The sequence below is a fragment of the Thunnus albacares genome, chromosome 3 (assembly GCF_914725855.1).
Source record: "Thunnus albacares chromosome 3, fThuAlb1.1, whole genome shotgun sequence".
Classification (NCBI taxonomy): Eukaryota; Metazoa; Chordata; class Actinopteri; order Scombriformes; family Scombridae; genus Thunnus; species Thunnus albacares.
Genome location: NC_058108.1, coordinates 3,423,762 through 3,442,996, shown reverse-complemented (window position 1 = coordinate 3,442,996; position 19,235 = coordinate 3,423,762). Strand labels below are relative to the sequence as shown.

General features: G+C 39.8%; 1 protein-coding gene and 1 long non-coding RNA gene across 6 annotated transcripts in view; one reads left to right on the top strand and one right to left on the bottom strand.

Annotated features, from left to right (window-relative positions):
• Positions 1-4,543: 4,543 nt before the first annotated feature.
• LOC122978820 lies at positions 4,544-16,852 on the bottom strand. Its single transcript, XR_006402748.1, has 3 exons — positions 16,841-16,852; positions 12,054-12,060; positions 4,544-6,400 (listed from the first exon to the last, which is right to left on the bottom strand). It is a non-coding gene; the product is annotated as an uncharacterized LOC122978820 (long non-coding RNA).
• Positions 7,244-19,235, top strand: part of LOC122978819 (myosin-10) — a 56,020-nt gene continuing 44,028 nt past the window's right edge. For all 5 annotated transcript variants that reach the window (XM_044345838.1, XM_044345837.1, XM_044345836.1 and 2 more), the window contains exons 1-3: positions 7,244-7,412; positions 10,157-10,538; positions 18,919-19,075. In XM_044345838.1, the coding sequence (XP_044201773.1) occupies positions 10,194-10,538; positions 18,919-19,075 (502 nt within the window). In that variant the 5' untranslated portion in view covers positions 7,244-7,412; positions 10,157-10,193. The remainder of the gene's footprint in view (positions 7,413-10,156; positions 10,539-18,918; positions 19,076-19,235) is intronic.

Below are 19,235 nucleotides of genomic sequence, written 5' to 3'. Positions count from 1 at the left end.
ACTCAGTCTACTACTATTCTGTGACTGACGAATCTGTGTGGCAACGCATGACGGATTCATGTGTGAACATTGTGAGTAACAAATGCATTAAAGCTGCTGTCCAGTTAATGAGGACCTCATATAGATCTGTCAAGCTGAAGGTTCACAAAGTTTTTCATTTACTGCTGCTGCCCTCTACTGTCTGCTACACTTCAAAAAACATTTAGGTACAGAACCAAAATGTTTTGTTTTTTTTCAGTTAATTAAATAAGGTAAAATCATACAATGGCTGTTTTTAAGTGCAACTTGCCATTTTCAATTTCCAGCTGACAAGTGGAAGCTAATGCTAAAGTTGTTTCTGTGTTATAATATAATATTTAATATTCTAGTGCTTCGTCAGCTGCATTAAAATTCACAAATACTAATATGGTAAAAATGAGTTTTTGAGTAGAGAAACATAGCACACACAAACCACAATGTTCATTTGTTAACCAAAATGTGAAAGTGCATCATGTAGTGTATAACAGAGTGAGTCAGCAGAGATGGACCAGAGTGTAAACAGTGGTGATTGGTGGTATAACGTCTTTAAAGCTACACTGGGGGACAGAAATCACAACAAATAAGCGTTTTGCTCAGTTTGCTTTAAATTCTGGTTAAAAATAAAAACATAACTTCTTTAATAGTTTTTAGTAAAGGCTTTGTTAAATATTAAACACATCAAACTGTTTTGTTTCTTGTAAATGTATTAAGTCTGCTGTATTCGATGTATTGCATGTATGACTTTTTTCTTTTTTCTATATTTTTATAGAAAAATAATGAAAGAAATGTGTTGATTTTGCAATTATTATTGTTAAACATACAGCAGGATATACTTTTCATAAAATATAGTGTCTAATAATAAATAAAAAAAAAATATTTGAATTACATTGAAAAAAAATTTTAAAAACTATATAATCATGACCACAAACTTGCACTGGCATGCTTTGTTTCTAGTGGAGAAAAGTGACAGATTTGTATTTTTAGATAACCTTTTTAGAAAATGAGTTTGACCTCCTTCATGGCTAAAATGTAATGCAAACGAGGGACAAGGGACTTTGGGACTGGACTGCATTAAGAAACCATTACTTTGAAGTCCAGTATTTTCTTACATCACACACTGGTTTAGTCTGTCAACTCCTGAAAAAAAGCTTCCTAAACGTTTGACTTTTTACACCAACCACTGGTTTTCTTCAGGTCGCATAGCATATTGTTAGCTAGCTTGTGTTTATTTTTTTCTGTACTACCAACACTTACACATAAGTAGAATAAAATTATGGTTTAATAAACATCTTAAAGACCAAACAGTAAATCCACTCACCTTTAGCTCAGCAGATGTATGATCAGTAGTCGAAATTAACTAAGTGCATTTACTTAAGTACTGTACTTAAGTACAATTTTGATGAAGTTGTACTTTACTTGAGTATTTCAATGTGATGCTACTTTATACTGGATCTGAATACTTCTCCCACCACTGCATATGATGCTCTGTAACCTGGATGACTGAAGATCTAAATATAAACCTTATACTGACTAGTTTAGTTTCACGGTTCTCCCCACCAACAGTAGGGTATAGACTTGTCATTCAATCTTATCAAATGGCTTCATTAAAAACTAACTATGACAAAATTACAGCTCTGTTATTCCCTGTGCAGCTCTCTGGCTCTATCATGTGGTCAACTGGAATAAGTGCAACCTCTGTTTGGATAAATGCACTGTTTGTCTCTGTTCATCCAGATCTTGATTCTCCGTCAAATTGAGTTACAAGTCATGAGGAACCTGTACTGGTGAGCAAACATGGATCAGTTTATGCTTGTAATCTTATGCTAAGAGGTATAAATTCAAGTTCTCATTATTGGAATGAATGTCACAACAATAATATTGCCAGAGTTGAAATTACAGAGTTGAATTTGTTAAAGTAAAGCTTCCTTATTTCATTGAGTCTTGTACATTGTTGGAGGAAGTGCATGTCTGTCAAACAGTGACTGTAAATGGTTTTGGTCAAATGGAAACAGTGGGCTTCCAAGATTATAGTGGGTTCAATCCCCACATATCCCCAAGTTGAAACTGGTAACTCATAATGGTCGTAGTGACAGTAATAACCATAATAATGTAATAAAAATGATCTTTTTTTTCTTTTCAAGAAGGTCAGATCGTTCTGTGGGAGGTTATTACCCATAAGCTCTTTGTCCTCAAAGAGTCAGGTTAGTGTTTTTTAAAGAAATCCATCAGAAACTAAATACTGTTCATCTGCACTGAGCTGCAGTTCCTGCATGACAAATGTGACCAATGTTTGTTCATATTTCTAGTGGAGCAACAATGGCATTTATTACAGGAACATTCTTCTAGAACATCAATAGTAATCTTAAAATATACTATCAAATCAAACAGTGGGGGGGATATTTGCAGAGCTTTTTGTAAAGACATTCAACAATCATACAAGGAGAAAACCATCACATTAGAGGCAGAGAGACCAATCAATATAAAACATGATGTGCTTTGAGTAAGAGACTGAACTCAGAGTGTTCATGACATAATTAAATAAAACACAAGTGTTATTAATCACATTAATTATGACAGCATGATATTTACATGTCTCAGTTACAGAGCCTTGCTCACATGCAACACATGGAGCCATCATTATTGTTTTAAATTACACCTGTGCTTTTTCCTGCCATGACAAGTTTCTGCTGTAAAAACATGTCTATGGCTTAATTACAGGATATGACTTTACCCAACCAACCCTCTTTAAACCTCAGATCTCCTCTCTTGGGGTTGTAGGAAATCACTAATCTGCTATTCTCAGTCTTAATTTTTGATTTCCTTGATAATGGTGCAACATTATGCCTTCTGTTCTATTTTAAGACAGTGATGTCCGGTCCTGTGAAAATCTTGAAAGGGGAACTGAGAACTTTGTCACAATTTAATCTGGGTTTTTGTGGGGGAAATTACCACTGCAGCCCACAAAGATGAAGACTGAAGCCAGGAGGTGTAGGGAGAGAATCAAGCTGCTGCTGCTGCTGCACCACTACAAGAAACAAGCTTTCCCAGCTTGCACAGGTTGACTCAGTCAACAGACTCGTGTTTCAGGGGAAATTAAAAGCAAACTGTACTGTTTCCTGAGGAAATATTGTACGTGTGGTGACTTGGAGAACAAAAAGAAACATTGCATCATCTGCACTACGATCCATTTTTATTATAATTAATGCATACCGTGTTTTACCCAAACCTTCCTTGGAAATAAGTAGTTCAACATTATATCCCTTTTTAGAAAATGTTAGAAACAAAGCTGCTTGGTACCAAAAGCTCTGCTGATATTCTATTTATTAATTATATGAATAAGCCACATGTTATGAACAGAGATTGAAAAGGTGGAAGATAAAAATATGACCTAAGGTTGGATGTGCAAACTGGTACCAATCCATGTGAAGCTTTAAACTTTAACACAATACAAAAAAGAATGATTCAATTTTTCAAAATCATACATTTAATCAAGCTAAATCCAAGTACGGTAACTAAAAAGTAGCAGAGAATGCGACACTTTATTCAAGTTTGATTTGACGGCAGAAAACAACAAATTTTAAAGCAGAAATAGCAAAAAGATTAGTGAACATTAATGGACTGATATTATTTCCCATTTATGCTCTCTGGAGATTCTCTGGGTTTTGGTGCCATATTTTGAGGTACTATATTTCACTTTTATGTGAAATGTATACATGAATATATTTCAGAGGAAAATATTATACTTTTAACTCCACTGCATTTATTTGACAGCTATAGTAGCTAGTTACATTGTAAATTAAGCCTTTAAATACTTCACATATAATCAGTTTATAAAATATGGAGCATTTTTTGGAGATTAAATTATTCAGTGCAGTATATAAAGTATGTAAAGCAACCGGCTGCAACATTAAAATGTTGCTGACACGGTTTCAGTAATAATGAAACAATAGTTAAATAGACTTAATAATATATCAATCTAAAAAGGGCTATTCTGCATAATAAGTACTTTTAGATATTTTAAATACATTTAGCTCATAATAGGCTACTTTTTTACTTTTACTTAAGTAAAATTTTAAATGCAGGACTTCTACTTGTGATGGAGAATATTTTACATTGTAGTAATTCTGCTTTTACTTAAAGGCTCTGAATACTTCTTCCACCAGTGCTTGTTATCTTTAGGGCATTCTGACATTTACTGACTAAGCAACTTAATTGCGTTTTTGCAGCTCTTCATTGTTAATTTTACATAGAGGCACGTGCACAGTCTGCAGTAGCAATGTCTATGTTAATGCAACAGGGGGCACTATTAAAACACAGAAAATCTCATCCTAACTTACAAACCATAGCAAACAAGGCAGGCATATTTACTATGACTGAGATGGCAAATATATGTTAGAATTAAGATAAAATAATTTAAAACATAGAAAAACAGGAAAATATAGGTCTTTGAGTAGCATCAGAAACAGACCAGATAAAGATATGAAAAATGGAGCAAAGAAAATAAAAAGAATAATCATAAAAACTACACAATGCATCAAAAATTAAAGCTATATAAGCCACTAATGGGAGCAACATTAGGTTATCATGTTGTGAACATGTTGTTCCTAGTTGGTGTTTATCCTCCTGCAGCATCACACTGGCTTTGTCTGCTCCACTGGACAGTTTGACTTATGGCTTTATAGGAAAGGGCTGCAGAGGATCTGAACCAAAATTAATTTATTAAGAACTAATTAGCACTTACAACTCCAGACTTTAATTTGTCACAATCTGCTCCTCAGTCCCTCTCTGTAGCCACTCATCTCCAGCTCCTGCTCACTTCTCCATGCCATGTACTTTCCTCGCTCTGCCTCAGATGTCTGCATTTGGGTCCTTCCCCTGTATCCCTGTTGGACTTCTTGCACCTGCTGTGAAAGAACAATCTGGCAATTAATAGACCCAGCAGATGGATTGTTTTCTCAAGAACTACATGAGGTAACTTATAACATTTTTGCGCCTTCGTAATGACTGGAAATATGCCTCCAGGAGTGGGGACAGAGAGGCAGCCTTATCATTGGCACACTGGGCAGTGTCTTCAAAGTCTTAGATGAGGAAATTGCTACCTGGGTGGGCAGAGGACTTTATTAACACCTGTGAATCCCAGCCTGCACCTCAATCAGCTAACCTGCAGCATGCTAGCCATCAGAATGCAAGCCTGATAGCCTTCAGCCTGCACCCTAGACTGCTCGCAACCAGCCTGCACTCCAGTCAATTAGGCTTGGGTTCATGAGCCTGCTACCCGCCTGTCCTGATTCTGCATTCCCGAAACTTCAGGAGTCTAATATGGAACAACTGAGGAGCCACCCTAACATCCAATGATCCAATGGTCACCCTTTGAAGTGACTCGCCTTGCCATTTTCACAGGGTACCATGGAGTCTCCAAAAAGAGGCATGGTCCCCATGGCTCCCAACACCACTGGGTCTCTCAGCAGTGTAGCACCACAGTCTCCATTACCCAGCACCTCACTGTTGCCTAGCACCTCTCTGTCACTCAGTGCCACAGTGTCTCCTGTGCCTCTGCTGCAGTAGTCTTCAGTGCCCGTGCTGCAGCAATCCGCTGAGCCTGCAGAGCTGCAGCAGTCTCATGTTCCTGAGGTGAAGCGGTTCCCCACCCAACCCAACCCAACCCCTGCCCAACTCTAGTAGGCGTTCCCTTATATGGCCGTATTCACGTACACACTGTTAAAAGAATGTGGCCATATGAGGCCCAGACCACCTTCAAATATGGTCTGAATGATTAGATCTCAGTGCATCTTGGGTGCATTCACACATGTCCTTAGAGCTGTCCACTTGTGATCAGATAACAAAGGCGAATTTTAATGCCAGGTGTGAACAGGGCCTCGGTCTCCAGCTCCTGCTCACTTCTCCCAGGACATGTACTTTCCTCCAACTCTCCAGACCTGCCATCCTCAAGCTGCCCACCAGATGCCCTCAGACTTTCCCTCCTTTCCCCATCTACACACCTGTTCCTACTTCTCATCAGTCCTGCAGTTACCTGGCCTTCTCCACCCACTCCTCACCTGCAACTCATTCCCTCATCATACAAACATTATACTGGTCCATTTCCTTTCCGTTGTCTGCCAGATTGTTAAGTAGCCATGTGTGTCATGTCATTCTTTCTAGCCTCTGTTGTACCTGAGACCTGTTACCTGCCTGTTTTGGACCTTGTCTGGTTATTGGACTTTTGATTCTTGTCTGCTCCTTGTCAGATTTGTTTGCTGTTTGGACTGCCTTCTGTTTTTCCACCTTGCCTGCCTCACCATCCTGTAAGCTTTTGTTCCTCCATTTTGTGTAATAAATCATTGAACTGCATCTAGCTCTGCCTCAGATGTCTGCGTTTGTATCCCTGCTTGACAGGATTATTGTAAAAACTTTTTTATTAACAACTTACTGACATATCTGATCAAATTTGACTTAACTTGTGATGATGATTTCTGATTTCTGAAATTGGGAGACTTGTGGTCCTGTCTCAACTAATTAATAACATTAATAACTGCAGGCTTTATGGCCTATTTAAAAGTGACTAAATCTTGACAGTCAACAAAATTATTCATGATTTGGCAACCCACAAGGTCTTATTAATTATAACTCTAATTATAACTTTACTAACATTAATAAAGCCATTAATTACAACTTATAAATCCTTTTGTAAAGGGTGACTTATTAGATAGTGGTGGATGAAACAATAGTGCTATAGAAATAATGATAAATAATATGGCATAGTAACATGTATTTTTAATTTAGTATTATAATAGTATTTCACTACAGATATTAGTAAAATACTACTATTATAATACTAAATTACTACAAATATGTAGTAAAATAAGACAAGGTCTGCAGTGCCATAGTTTTACAGTGTAACCTTCCAGGATTCAATAATTTCTTTGATCATATGCGTCTATGACAAACTGACAAATATAAACGTGTTCTCATAATATGTAAGTTGACTATAATATAAGTGACAAATTGAAAATACAAATATTACAAAGTAACCAAGCATCTTAACACCGCCGCAGCATCCGCCGGTCTGCAGGTGTTGATAGCTTGGGCGGCAGTCGTCAACTATCAAAGTTTTGGGATGGAAATTATTTTGGACCAATCGCGGTTAGGCATCAGACTTTGTAAGCCAATCATATTGCAGATTTACGTTGTGGGTGTTGCCCAAAAAAACGACTGCGGCTGAGCGGTGCATCCTCCTCCCGGCCGCCCGGCGAGAGTTCGGTTGAGAGGGTGCTGGATGGTGGGGGGAGTACCACTGATGAGAGAAGGACTATTTTAACACGCATTGGAGGACCATTACTCTTATCTACTGGGTACCATTAAACTACTGGGAAGGGTTTCTTCATCTGCTGCGTGCGGTAAGTTAAGCAGAAAAGCCGGGGCTAATCATTTTGAACAATAATGTAGTTAGATGGCGGTTAGCAACAGTAACAGTTACCGTTAGCTAGCGGATTATTGTGCCGTGACTTTTCAATGATGGAAGACCATCAGCTCTTGCTAATGTTAGCCGGCGCCGCAGAGCCTGTGTGCTATTTAGTTATATTATAATTTGACTTGTATTAATATTTGTGTGAGAGATAGCTATCTGTGTTACAAGTTGCATCTTTGAGCGCTACGGTGAGGCAGTGTGGTCATTGTCCGCACCCAGCCGTGTTTTCAGCCACCCACACCCATGATGCCCGAGGAGGCTGCTCCCTAAAACTCACATTTCATTTAAAAAAATAGACTATTTTTGAATTGTTGTCCACCTTATAATGACTGAACGTTGTATGAAATAGCCACTGTAGACCGTCCATTGTTTTAAACGAGTTAATCAGAGCAGTCGGGTCCCTTGCAGGCATCTTTTCGAGCGGCTGGGATATGAAGCACAGCACGCCAACTTCTTTGAGCTAACGTTATAGCCAGCTAACCGAGCCGATGCAGCTGTTTGGCCTGGTCCCCGGCAGGGATATCAGTCACACTACGAGCTATTTTCACAACTAATTGCACACATCCTTGACTCTCTTTTGTGGAGATATTCCACCGGAGATGTGGCATGAAAGAGATGAGGGATGAAAGTAACTGTTTTTCCAGCTCTGAGTGAGGGGCTTGCGGTGACACGGCAGCCTGCAGCAGCCACCACACTGATCCCCCCCTATCCCGTGACCTGACCCAGATTCGTGTCTAACCAGCGCCTGGTTTAAGCATGGGACTTGATTGTAGGTTAAATATCTCTGAGCAGTCATCAGCTGAGGCTGTCTCAGATTATTAAGAAGCAAGCTGGAGTGGTTTTTCTTTCATGGTTTAACATTCGGGCTTGTCAGTGCATCAGCTGCTGAGGGCAAGTTTTACAAAGTTACTCCTGTCCTGTCTGTTTTCAGCTCAGTTTGTGGAAGTTTTGAATGATAGAAAGCATAAAACTGCTCACCAGTCATTTTGTATTATACGTAGGGCTGCAACTAATTATTATTTTCATTACTGATTAACCTGCTGGTTGATTAATCATTTGATCAATAAAATGTCAGAAAGTACTGAAAAATGCCATCTCTGTTTCCTAAAGCAAAGGTCTTTAAAGTAGGGCTGCACATAACCATTATTTTCATTATTGATGATCTATTTTCTTCATTAATAGTTTGGCCGGTAAAATGTTAGAACATCTAAAAAAAAAATAAAAAAAATAATTCTAAAGCCCAAGGTGACATATTTGAAATGCCCATTTGATCTAATCTGCAGTAAAAAGCTCAAATATATACAGTACACTATCACATAAGACAAAGAAAAGCAGCAAATCCCCACAACTGAGAAGTTGATAGTACAGAAATGTAGGTTTACTTAAAAGAATCACCTCAATGATTAATCGACTATCATAATAATTCTCAGTCGAATAATCGTTTCAGCTCTAATTATATGATCTGAAAGGCCGTTCCAAGGTTATTTATTTTGAGTAAATGCTTTGGTTTAAGGTCAAAAACATCACATTTCTGCCTTTTTTTTTTTTGCACAACACAGTCAAGGTTTGGCTTTGGAAGAGTCTCGAATGGTCAACTTACTGCACATGTGGGTTGGTTCTGTGCAGGGACGGAGGTGTAAAGCTTGAAGCTCACACACCAGTTTGTGTGGGCCAAACAAGTCCTTCTGGGAAAAAAATACACAGCCTTAAAACAAAGAAAGACAGCAAATGAACCAAACTAAAAGACAGAATACAAATAATTTGCATTACTTTTTTCTGGTCAGAAAATATATTTTCCTTTTCTCAGAGTAGCGTAACAGGTGGGAGGATTTGCTACTTTTCTTTGACTTATATGACTGTTATTATTAAACCACAATATCTCCCCGATGAGACAATAATGTTGAAATTTTCACCAAGGCAAACATTAGCTAATGGCATTAGTTATTGGCAGCATCACTTAGAAGAAACATAATCACTTAAAATACAGCCTGAGTTTTTCCTGGAACCAACATTGAGCAGCCATTAGAGAAACTGCATCATCATGAAAGCACTTCAACATTCAGCTGTATCGGCTGCAGTGAAGTTGAATCGATATCTTTACCGAAATGGTCAAAATGTGAGTCAGCATGCTATCAGCCTACAGGCATTAAGGCTGTTATACTATGGCCGCTCTCCCTTTAACATCTCTGCTTGTATTGACCTCTCATTTAAAGGGTATTTAAATGGATGGATGATATATTTATAATTTTATTTTTAAAATATACCTCTTTAGATTTATTATATATTAGATTCAGTCAATCTTAATCTCATACAAAGTGAAATTACTGGTGTAACACAGATGGTCTTTTTCATGGAAGACAGTGAGCAGGAAAAGCACAGGTGTAAATAATGAAATTAATGATGATCCATGAAGCTGCTTTTGTTTCAGCTGTTCGTGCTATTGTGCACTCTGGCTCACTGGAACACTAGAATATAAAACAGAGACATTGTTAATGTTATCAGTAACATCTGTACTTTACTTTGAAAAGTTCTAATGTCCATTGTGAATTATTTAGATGGTCTTTTCCACAACAGTCCTGAGTCACAGTGGTGATCTCTTCTGTGCTCTGTAGACTGAACAGTATGTAATTCTGACTGGTTAGATGAACATTATACTTTCTCTCTTCACTACAGGTGGTCTTTTGTGTTCTGCTTCTGGTTCCCAGCAGCGATGTCACAGAGGAGTGGGCAGGAGGACCCGGAGCGGTACCTCTTCGTGGACCGCGCCGTGGTCTACAACCCGGCAGCGCAGGCCGACTGGACCGCTAAGAGGCTAGTATGGATCCCGTCGGAACGCAACGGCTTCGAGGCCGCCAGCATTTGTCAGGAGCGCGGAGATGAGGTGGTGGTGGAGCTGGCGGAAAACGGGAAGAAGGCGGTGGTCAACAAGGACGATATCCAGAAGATGAATCCGCCCAAGTTCAGCAAGGTAGAAGACATGGCCGAGCTCACCTGCCTGAACGAGGCCTCAGTGCTTCACAACCTCAAAGACCGCTACTACTCTGGCCTCATCTATGTGAGTATTCCTCATTCATAAGAAGTTCAACCACTGCTAACAATTTGTAATCCTCTTGTCTATTTTAAGTTAAATTCAAATTCTATGACGACTTACCTAAGCGAGCTGAAGGTGTGGCTCTGGTCACCGTTGCAAAAGAAGGGATTAATGCTTTGCTTAATAAATGCTACTCAAAGCCTTCCTGCAGCTGATCTTCATGTCGCGCTACCTGCTGTAATGTTATACACTGATGTTAAGTGTTGAGCAGCAGTCGAGGCAGAAGTGCGAAAAATCGTTTTTGAAGCCGTGTAATGACTTTATCATGAACGGTCTGAGCGTACAGACTGTAAAATGGAAGTAGCATGAAAGTGGAAAAAATGTTTAACATAACAACACAACAAACACTCCCGTCATAACTGGACTAGCCCTCCGAGATCTGGCTACAGGTCAGCTACGTATTAGTGTTGTCTGAGTAGACAACATGTGAATTTAGTGTTTCATGAGTAAAGCAGTGTGTCATTTACCAGAAGCTAATGAATCTTACTGCTTATACTGCCTGCATGAAGACAACATGGATTGCAATAAATATATATTTTTTTGTTAAAAACGGTGTCCTTAAGAATTATGGGAGAAACTTGTGACTTGTGAGAGCTCCAAAAATTCCCATCATGCAACTGCATCTTTCATTAAGCCCTCCCTGCTTGATAAATGCCCACATCTCTCACTTCAGTCCCTAATTTAGGCTTTCTGTCTCAAGCTAAAATTGAGCTTTGTTAAGTTAAGTTTCTCAGACTTAACAAAGACATTACATAACTTTTTTCTCCTTGTTACAAGTAAACTGATGTCTATGTGTAAAACCTGTCATTTAATCACCAATAAGAATTCACAAAAATTGCGTAGAATACTGAAATAACTGCTGCATAACATTCAGAAAGAGTTTGGACACAAAATCATGTTAATCAATCTAATATTTTTTTCTGACTAAATGATAGAAATTTAACCAAAAAACATAAATTATTTGTATTCTGTCTTTAGTTTGGTTCATTTGCGGTACACTACTTTTTTTTGGTGGATTTCATATGTGACTGTGGAAAACAGGAGTCGAAATTCCCGCAACTGTTCCGATTTCTACTTTCAAGCGTCCCAGACCGAACAACCAAAGTCCTGAATTGAAGTTCTTTTTTTCATTCTACATAATAAATATAGTTTAATAACTTTGTTTCAGTGATTCGCGTCACTTCATCGACTCACTCTCTCCGCCGTGGAAGTTCTGCTAGTTGTTGTGAAGCTGAGCTTAACGTACTGCGTCCTCCCATCCTCGGAAGTTTGTCGAACTTGCCAAGTCTGAACCAGGAAGTACACAAGTCCGGACTTTGAGAAAGGCCCTATGATTGATTTTGTGTAAATGCTCGTTTAATGTAGCGTGGAGCTTGTGCTGGTGCCACCTCACAGTTTTTGAATTTGAACATGACGCATAAATGTAATAAATTCATTTGTAATGATCTGTTCCTCTGCTGTCTCAGAGTCGTCCTGGACACTGTATCTTTGTGTACCAGGTGCTATTTTTATTATCCCTGGGACAAACGGGCCGTCCTGAATTTCTAGTGCTGGCAGAATATATGTAGTATGATTTATCAAAAGAATCTGAAACATCTTGGTTATAACCTCTACAAATCTTATTTATAGCATTTCATACATGAGTCTCTCCAAAAGACTCAGAACACATTTCCCTCAATGAATAAGACATAACGTCCTACATAAGCTGGCGATTTCCCCTGTGATTATGACCCACTTAGTGACATGCATTCCTGGAATAGCCCAGACACGGAGCCAGTGGGCCACCTGAGACCCAGAGAGGAGGCCGGGGGCCGAGAGGTTCACACCTAGAGGCCCAGATGCAAAGACAGAAATCAGTTTGGCTAAAGCAGATTTTATGAGTGAGAGGAATGATTTGTTCCTTTTTTCCGTTCTTATCGCTCCATAATGTACTTGTTATAAATACTTATTATATAAATAAAACACCTTTCCACTCATGAGTTTGACATTTAAATAATTTACATCCTACATCTATCTTTTAGGTTAAGGGTTTATGTGTAAGTTGTTGAAGTTATGGCTGTAAGGGAGCTGCAGTTGTCTGCCTCCACTGTTCCCCTGAGATTACTTTAGTGTTTTACTGCCTTAGTGACTGAGATGGAGGTCTGGAGGCTTTAGGGATGAAGTCATAACATTTGACAGGTTAATGATGACGCTATGTATTCTTTGTGTTGATGAGGCGTGACTACATCAGTGTCATCTTCCAGTATTTGGCCTGTAAAACCGCCTGGATGAAAAGTTGGAAAACTAACTCTTGCACACCGTCTAACCTGCAACCAATGACGTTTCCCCACGTGCAACAGGAAGGCATAAACACCAAACATCAATTTACTATATGACAATCTTCAATATCATACAGGGAGCTAGAAAAGTAAAACACTTTGTATAGTAGCAATCATAAATGTACCTCATATTGAACGGGTAGATTACTATAAAATAAATGCTTAAGGCCCCAAAGGCTGAAATTCAAAAAGATTCATTCCCAGATATTGCAGGTTACATTTGTAGATGAACCTGTAGGGATACGTTTACATGGCATGTCATAAATGAATAAATGAGCCCTTCATAATAAATACAACAAGGCTCATGAAATTCAAACAGTGTGTGATATTCTTACATATATATACTTTACTAAAGTTAGTGATTTGCTACATTTCCTGAATGCTTTTTTACAAGCCTAAGTATAACTTATGAATAAGTGTGGGGCAGCAACTAATGATTATTTATCATCATTGATTATTATTATTTAATCAATCAAGATATTCAATTTACTTTCATAGAAGAAGCAAATATTCACATACAAGAAGCTGGAAGCAGTGAATTAGTGGCGTTTTTGCTTAAAAAAGACTTTAACATCCAATCTTTTTTATAGAATTTTCACCTATTTGGCACACCCAAATGGAAAAGCTTATAACAGAAGAACTGTAAGGTTATGATGCATGTATCAGGCTTCATTTGATAAGTGACATCTTCTAGTTTCTGGACATGTGTTTGTTTAGCATGTGGCTAAAACACAAACAAAACTACATCAGTTCAAATAAGACTCAAAAAAGTCTATAATGAGTCATATTTGAATAACAATAATTAGGACATGCTTCATGCCAGAACTATACAGAACACCATATATCTTCTACATCTTCTCAACCTGTATAATATTCCAGACCTCTAGGCCTAACTTTATGGGAGCTCAGGAGTTTTTAGTTTGTGGTGTCACTGGTGTCCCTGAACGTCTCCAATCATCTCCAATTGGCCAAATCGTGCCAATTGCTTTGACTCATTATTGTTCACCGCTTGCAACCTCGGTGGATGTTAAGAGGTTAACTAATGAATCAGTTATCACAGATTAGTCAATCGACAAATCAATTAATGGACTAATTGTTTGAACTCTAGATATGTTGCATTATAGTTTGAGTTAAGTGGTGTCTCTTTTGTGTGCAATATCAGTGACTGTGATTCTTTATACAGACAAATATACATTCTAAAGAACTTCACAACGCACACATGTGGTACAAATATGATACAACTAATTAAAACGGCTCCTCCAACATGACAGAACAAAAGAACCAAACTTTCATACTGTCATTTTATGTCTTGTCGGGGGAAAAGCTCTATCTGTTGACGTCAGTATGGTGGGGGATGCTGGGAGCAGGGGAGGTGTAACACTGTGAGCTCTGCCATGTGGCTCCCTGCCAAGACGCTGCTTAGATCTGTTTGTTTCTCCTGAAAGCAGAAGTTGTCTGCCACCATATTTAATCAATGATGACCTTACCGTGATGACCGTGACCTTCTGAGAGTTTCTGTAACATGAATCTCTTTTTAGACCTGTTCTAACTTAATGTCTGGGTTCAGTTTGACTTTCCCAGACTGTCTCCTACACAAGATACATATAGCAGTGTTGTCATCAAGAGCATTTTTAAAAAAAATTTTGAATACAAAATATAGCCGCCCCAAAAGAAAATCTTTATTTATGAGTGTTTAGAGGATTTAAGTGGAAAAAGAAATGACCCCGGCCCCGTCTCTCAGCTAAAGGAGGCCAGTGCTGAGTCACACTGTCATCAAACCGCCTTAACAGAGTTCTTTGTGTCGGCTGATAAGCAACAGCTGTCTGCTCAAATAACCGAAAATTCTTTTTTACAGTTTTGCTGTCAGATAACTGACGGCTAATTAACAATGACACTATGTCAACTCTTCTTCTCTTGGCCTCGCAGATCCGGTTTGCGTGCTCGGTCAAGTTTTTCTGCTGTTAAATTACCTTTTTTGATTTCTCCTCAAAGCCATAAAGTCCCCCCCAGTGTGACGCTGATGAACAAGGAGTTTTAAGAGGTTTTAGCTGCTTTAGCATTCCTGACTCTGCATGTTTTCCTGTCCTGCTTTTGAGGATAGTGTGACCTTTTTTAAGCGAGACTGATATTACATACAGTAGCTCTGACATAACCTTTCTCAGTGACTTCCTTCCACACAGCGGGAAGTGGATGCTTCGAACTTAAACATACATCAGAACATAAAAGTGAAAAGGGTTAAGAAAGCGTTCACGGTCTAAATAAATGCTCCTAACACGTGTAGTCGGTGAAATTTCGCTGCATATATCATCTCTTTCCTGCCTTTGCTGATTGACCAAATATCTTTCAACCCAGCGGCTCAGGAAAAAGGGAGGACCAGATATAGTAACGATGCCGCTGTGATGTATTATTGAATGCAGGCCACTACATGCACATCCTTTTGTTGCGCTGGCGGTGCAGAGTACATGCGGAAGAGGATGGGAGGTAGCTCCAGGCCGAGAGCTTTGTGTGGATTCTTGTATATGTCTTTATTGAATGTTCATTAAGCACCGGAGCATGAGTCTCTTTACTCACAACTGAAACCAGGACAATTTTTTTATTTTTTATTTTTTCTCTAAAACGTCTGATTCAGCTAGTATGAGGCTCGAGTTCGACACTGCGCAGAGCAAGGCCGTTATTTCTCATGGCAAGGGCGGGTGTACTTTCCACGGGCAGCTGTGTGAGCGATAGCCGTGTTGATTTGCGGCCAAAGTTCCACTAAATCGAACTTTGACCCCTTTCTGTCATTGACGGAAGACGTTAGCGATACCGACAACAACTTCACCGTAGAGAGGAACGGTGGAAAAATAAATTTTGTGCCTCTCTGAACTCCTGGAGTTACGTAACTCTCCAACCCCGCCGGGACTTACGATTATTTATGTTCCAACGTAGCTGCTTTGTAGGAATAGTTGCAATTCTTCATTCTGCTGCAGTCCTGCGTTGACTGAGCAGAAGTTCTTTGTCTTCTCACCGTTGCTTTACTGATCATCTTCCACACCAGAAATCATTGCTTATGGTAATTACAACTCATCCAGCTCTTGCCTTGATTGTAATTCCTTCGACAGATGTCTGGGAGACTTTGGTAAAACCCCAACTCAGTGACTCAAGCATCCCGATTTCTGTGAAATATCACACTTCTCTGTCTACACAACAGAAGGGTCCTTCTGCTTGATGCTGGTGCCAGAAGTTGCCTTTTCCTTTTTTTTTTTTTTTTCATGCTGTCATCTGCCTCGTTACATTTAGCCGGGTAGCATCCCCTCCTTTCTGCTGTCAAAGCTGTCTGAGCTCCAGCTCATAAGCAGTCAAAAGCACACAGTGATGAAAGGTTTGTCATTTTAATCGAGTGCTGTTGAGTGAGATTAAGAGCACCTCAAGAATTAGAGCAAATGTAGAACTATGAACAGCTTCTCCATCTGTCTGGGCACTACTGGAAATAATTAGGATGTACTGTGTAAGGCTGCTTTAGTAGTTAGCAAAGAAATGTATGTTAGGGTTTACAAGACACAGTAAAGCCCTTGTTGGCCCAGTTATGTCTGAATGAAGCACATTACTTCATGCAATAGCGGAGACCCCAGAAAACGTCTCCCCTTTTCTCATGGAGAGCGACAGAGGCCCTGTTGCTAAGCACTGCTCGCTTCACACACATTTATTTGGACATTTCCGGAGGGCTGGGAACCCTTTCAACTGTGTCAGAGTTCTCCTCTCGGGTGGTGTGACTAGCTAACGTCCATCTAACAGGTCACAGTAATGCAGTTTTATGCAGAGCGATCAGCAGATACAGCCGATGGTTTCAAAGATCAGTAGTAAAATCTACAGTGAGAAGATGCTCCTTTGTTTGTTGTTTTGTTTGTTCCTTCCGCAACACGCTGCCCGGCTGGTGTCCCGTTACGCCTGTTCGTGTCGGCGTCCGACCCCTTTTGCCCTCAGAGCCCCACTAATCTCCCAAGTACCCCCTGGGATCCACCGTCAAGGACAGCCAGCTGAGTCATCCCTCTTCCCACTGCCTGTGGTCCATACTGGGTCAGTAACGCTGATCCGTCTGCCTGGCGCTGTGCTCACCATAGGGGGTCCGGGACGGGGTTGTTATGGCGATGGCCCTTCAGTACATCCTGCAAGTTGATGTTTATAGCAAGGTGTGAGTGTTGGCTTAAGTGATCAGTGATGCAAATACTGCTGATGAGTCCAGAGTAACAAATCTCTATGTGGCCAGGTTGTAGTGTCTAAAGCAATTGTGTACATGCAAGACATGGGGGGGGGGTTGATTGGTGGCCATCTGGTGATCTTACCCCCCCCCCACCTTCCACACATATGTATACTGTAGTACCACCTGACCAGTAACATCCCTAAAGTGTGTTAGTCTTATAAACCTGTTAGGACAGTTTGAGCTTGATTTGGGTGAAAGGTGTCGACAATTATTAATATATTATTGTTCTTGATATTCAGCTATAAATCTATAGAATTCAAAATTTTGTCTCAGTGAGTTTCTTATAGTAGTTCTATCATTTATAAACTAATTGTTTTACAGTTTGACGTATCTCAGCAATGTTTTTATGTATCATTCACATGAGAATTATGAGCCACCGTATTTATATGAATTCTGTCTCGTCATGGTTTCATTCAGGTATGTGCTGATGATGATATTAGATTATCGCACGACCGTGTTGCAGTAACATCACAACGTGAATTTTATGGTCCGCGGTATCAGACTGCAAATATCTGTGTCGCATATGTGTGAATGTTTGGTGTGACTCTCCAGCCAGGTGACAGTTGTGATGTGTTTTTCAGAGGTCTCACACAAACACACACAAACACTAAATTCACACCGCTTCCCCAGCATGCAACGGTCATGTCGCCATTGTTCCAGCTCAACAACTGGGTCTGCAGGTCCCGGGCCCCCCTGCAGCCCACCGGCCGCCACAGACAGCATGATTAGAAGAACGTGGCTTCGCAGGCCAGCCGAGCACAGAAACTAGAAAGCTGGTTGAAGGGAGGGAGAGAAAAGGAGGAAAAAGCAGACAGAAAGGTTGGACCACAGTAACAGAAGATGAGGGTAAGAGAAGAGGAACTGGTCAGCAGAGGGAGGAACGAAGAGAGAAAAGGCAGATGAATCAAGACTTTTGATCCCAGTCATTGATATGTGATTCAAAAAGCTTTAATCCAACAGTATCTACTTTATACCCTCCTGCACTCTTCAGTTAATGGAGTGCAGCAGCAGCAGCAGACATGTGAGGGATTAACCCTGTCCTGGCCTGTCCGTCTGCACGTCTGCCCGCGTTATACAGCCGATCGTCCGATATACTGTCGCGGATTAAAATCTCCGACTCCTGCATCTGATTTCTGTTGTCAGTAAGTCAAAGGATGTCTGGGTAGAGATGTGTGAGAAAGGGACTTGTCGAACAGCCAGATATGAGGAGGATATGTGCTTGGAGGAAGAATCTCTAAGAAAACTGTCAGATACTTGGCAGAGTACCAGCAGTCTGCAGTCCCTCACAGTTCTCTGGCATCAACTGTGATTTCATAATCTGCAAAAAAAAAAGAAAAAAAGTCTTTTTTTAGCAAACAGGAAAACTAAGTATTAAGCTCAACATTGATATTTGAGCCCAGATGCACTGTCCTAGCTGATAATGTTATAAATTGCATTTTAATCTCTACAGGAAGCAAAGTCAGGGTTCAATAAAACCCACACTCAGCACTCTTCTCTCTTAATTCCTCATAACTCATCTTCTTCCTAAGACAGGACATTAAAGGGATAGATCACGTTTTTTTGAAGTGGGGTCATATGAGGTACTTATTTATAGTCAGTGTATTTCCTGCAGTAGATGGGGGTCAGTCTCACGGTCCCCTTTTGTGCTTAGTCATTGTCCATTAAGTCCTCAGTTTAATCAATACATATAAATATTAAAACACTATAAAACATCAACTGACTTAATGGTGTCATTAAAGTTGCTCTGTGGTGAATTAAGAGTCAAATGATGTTTTCTTTTTTACAGACATACTCCGGTCTCTTCTGCGTGGTCATAAATCCCTACAAAAACCTGCCCATCTACTCAGAGAACATCATCGAGATGTACAGGGGCAAAAAGAGGCACGAGATGCCCCCTCACATCTACGCCATCTCAGAGTCTGCATACAGGTGCATGTTACAAGGTAAGTCTGAGTGTCCCTGCTGTATGTCTACAGTCCACTCCGTTTCCAAGGAAAAGTAAAGCAAAATATCCAAAACATACTTTTTAATGGTGTTTTTAGGTGTGAAATACTTAGTTGACAAAAGAATCACACCTCAAGGTCTGTTTAGTAGAACTTTTCA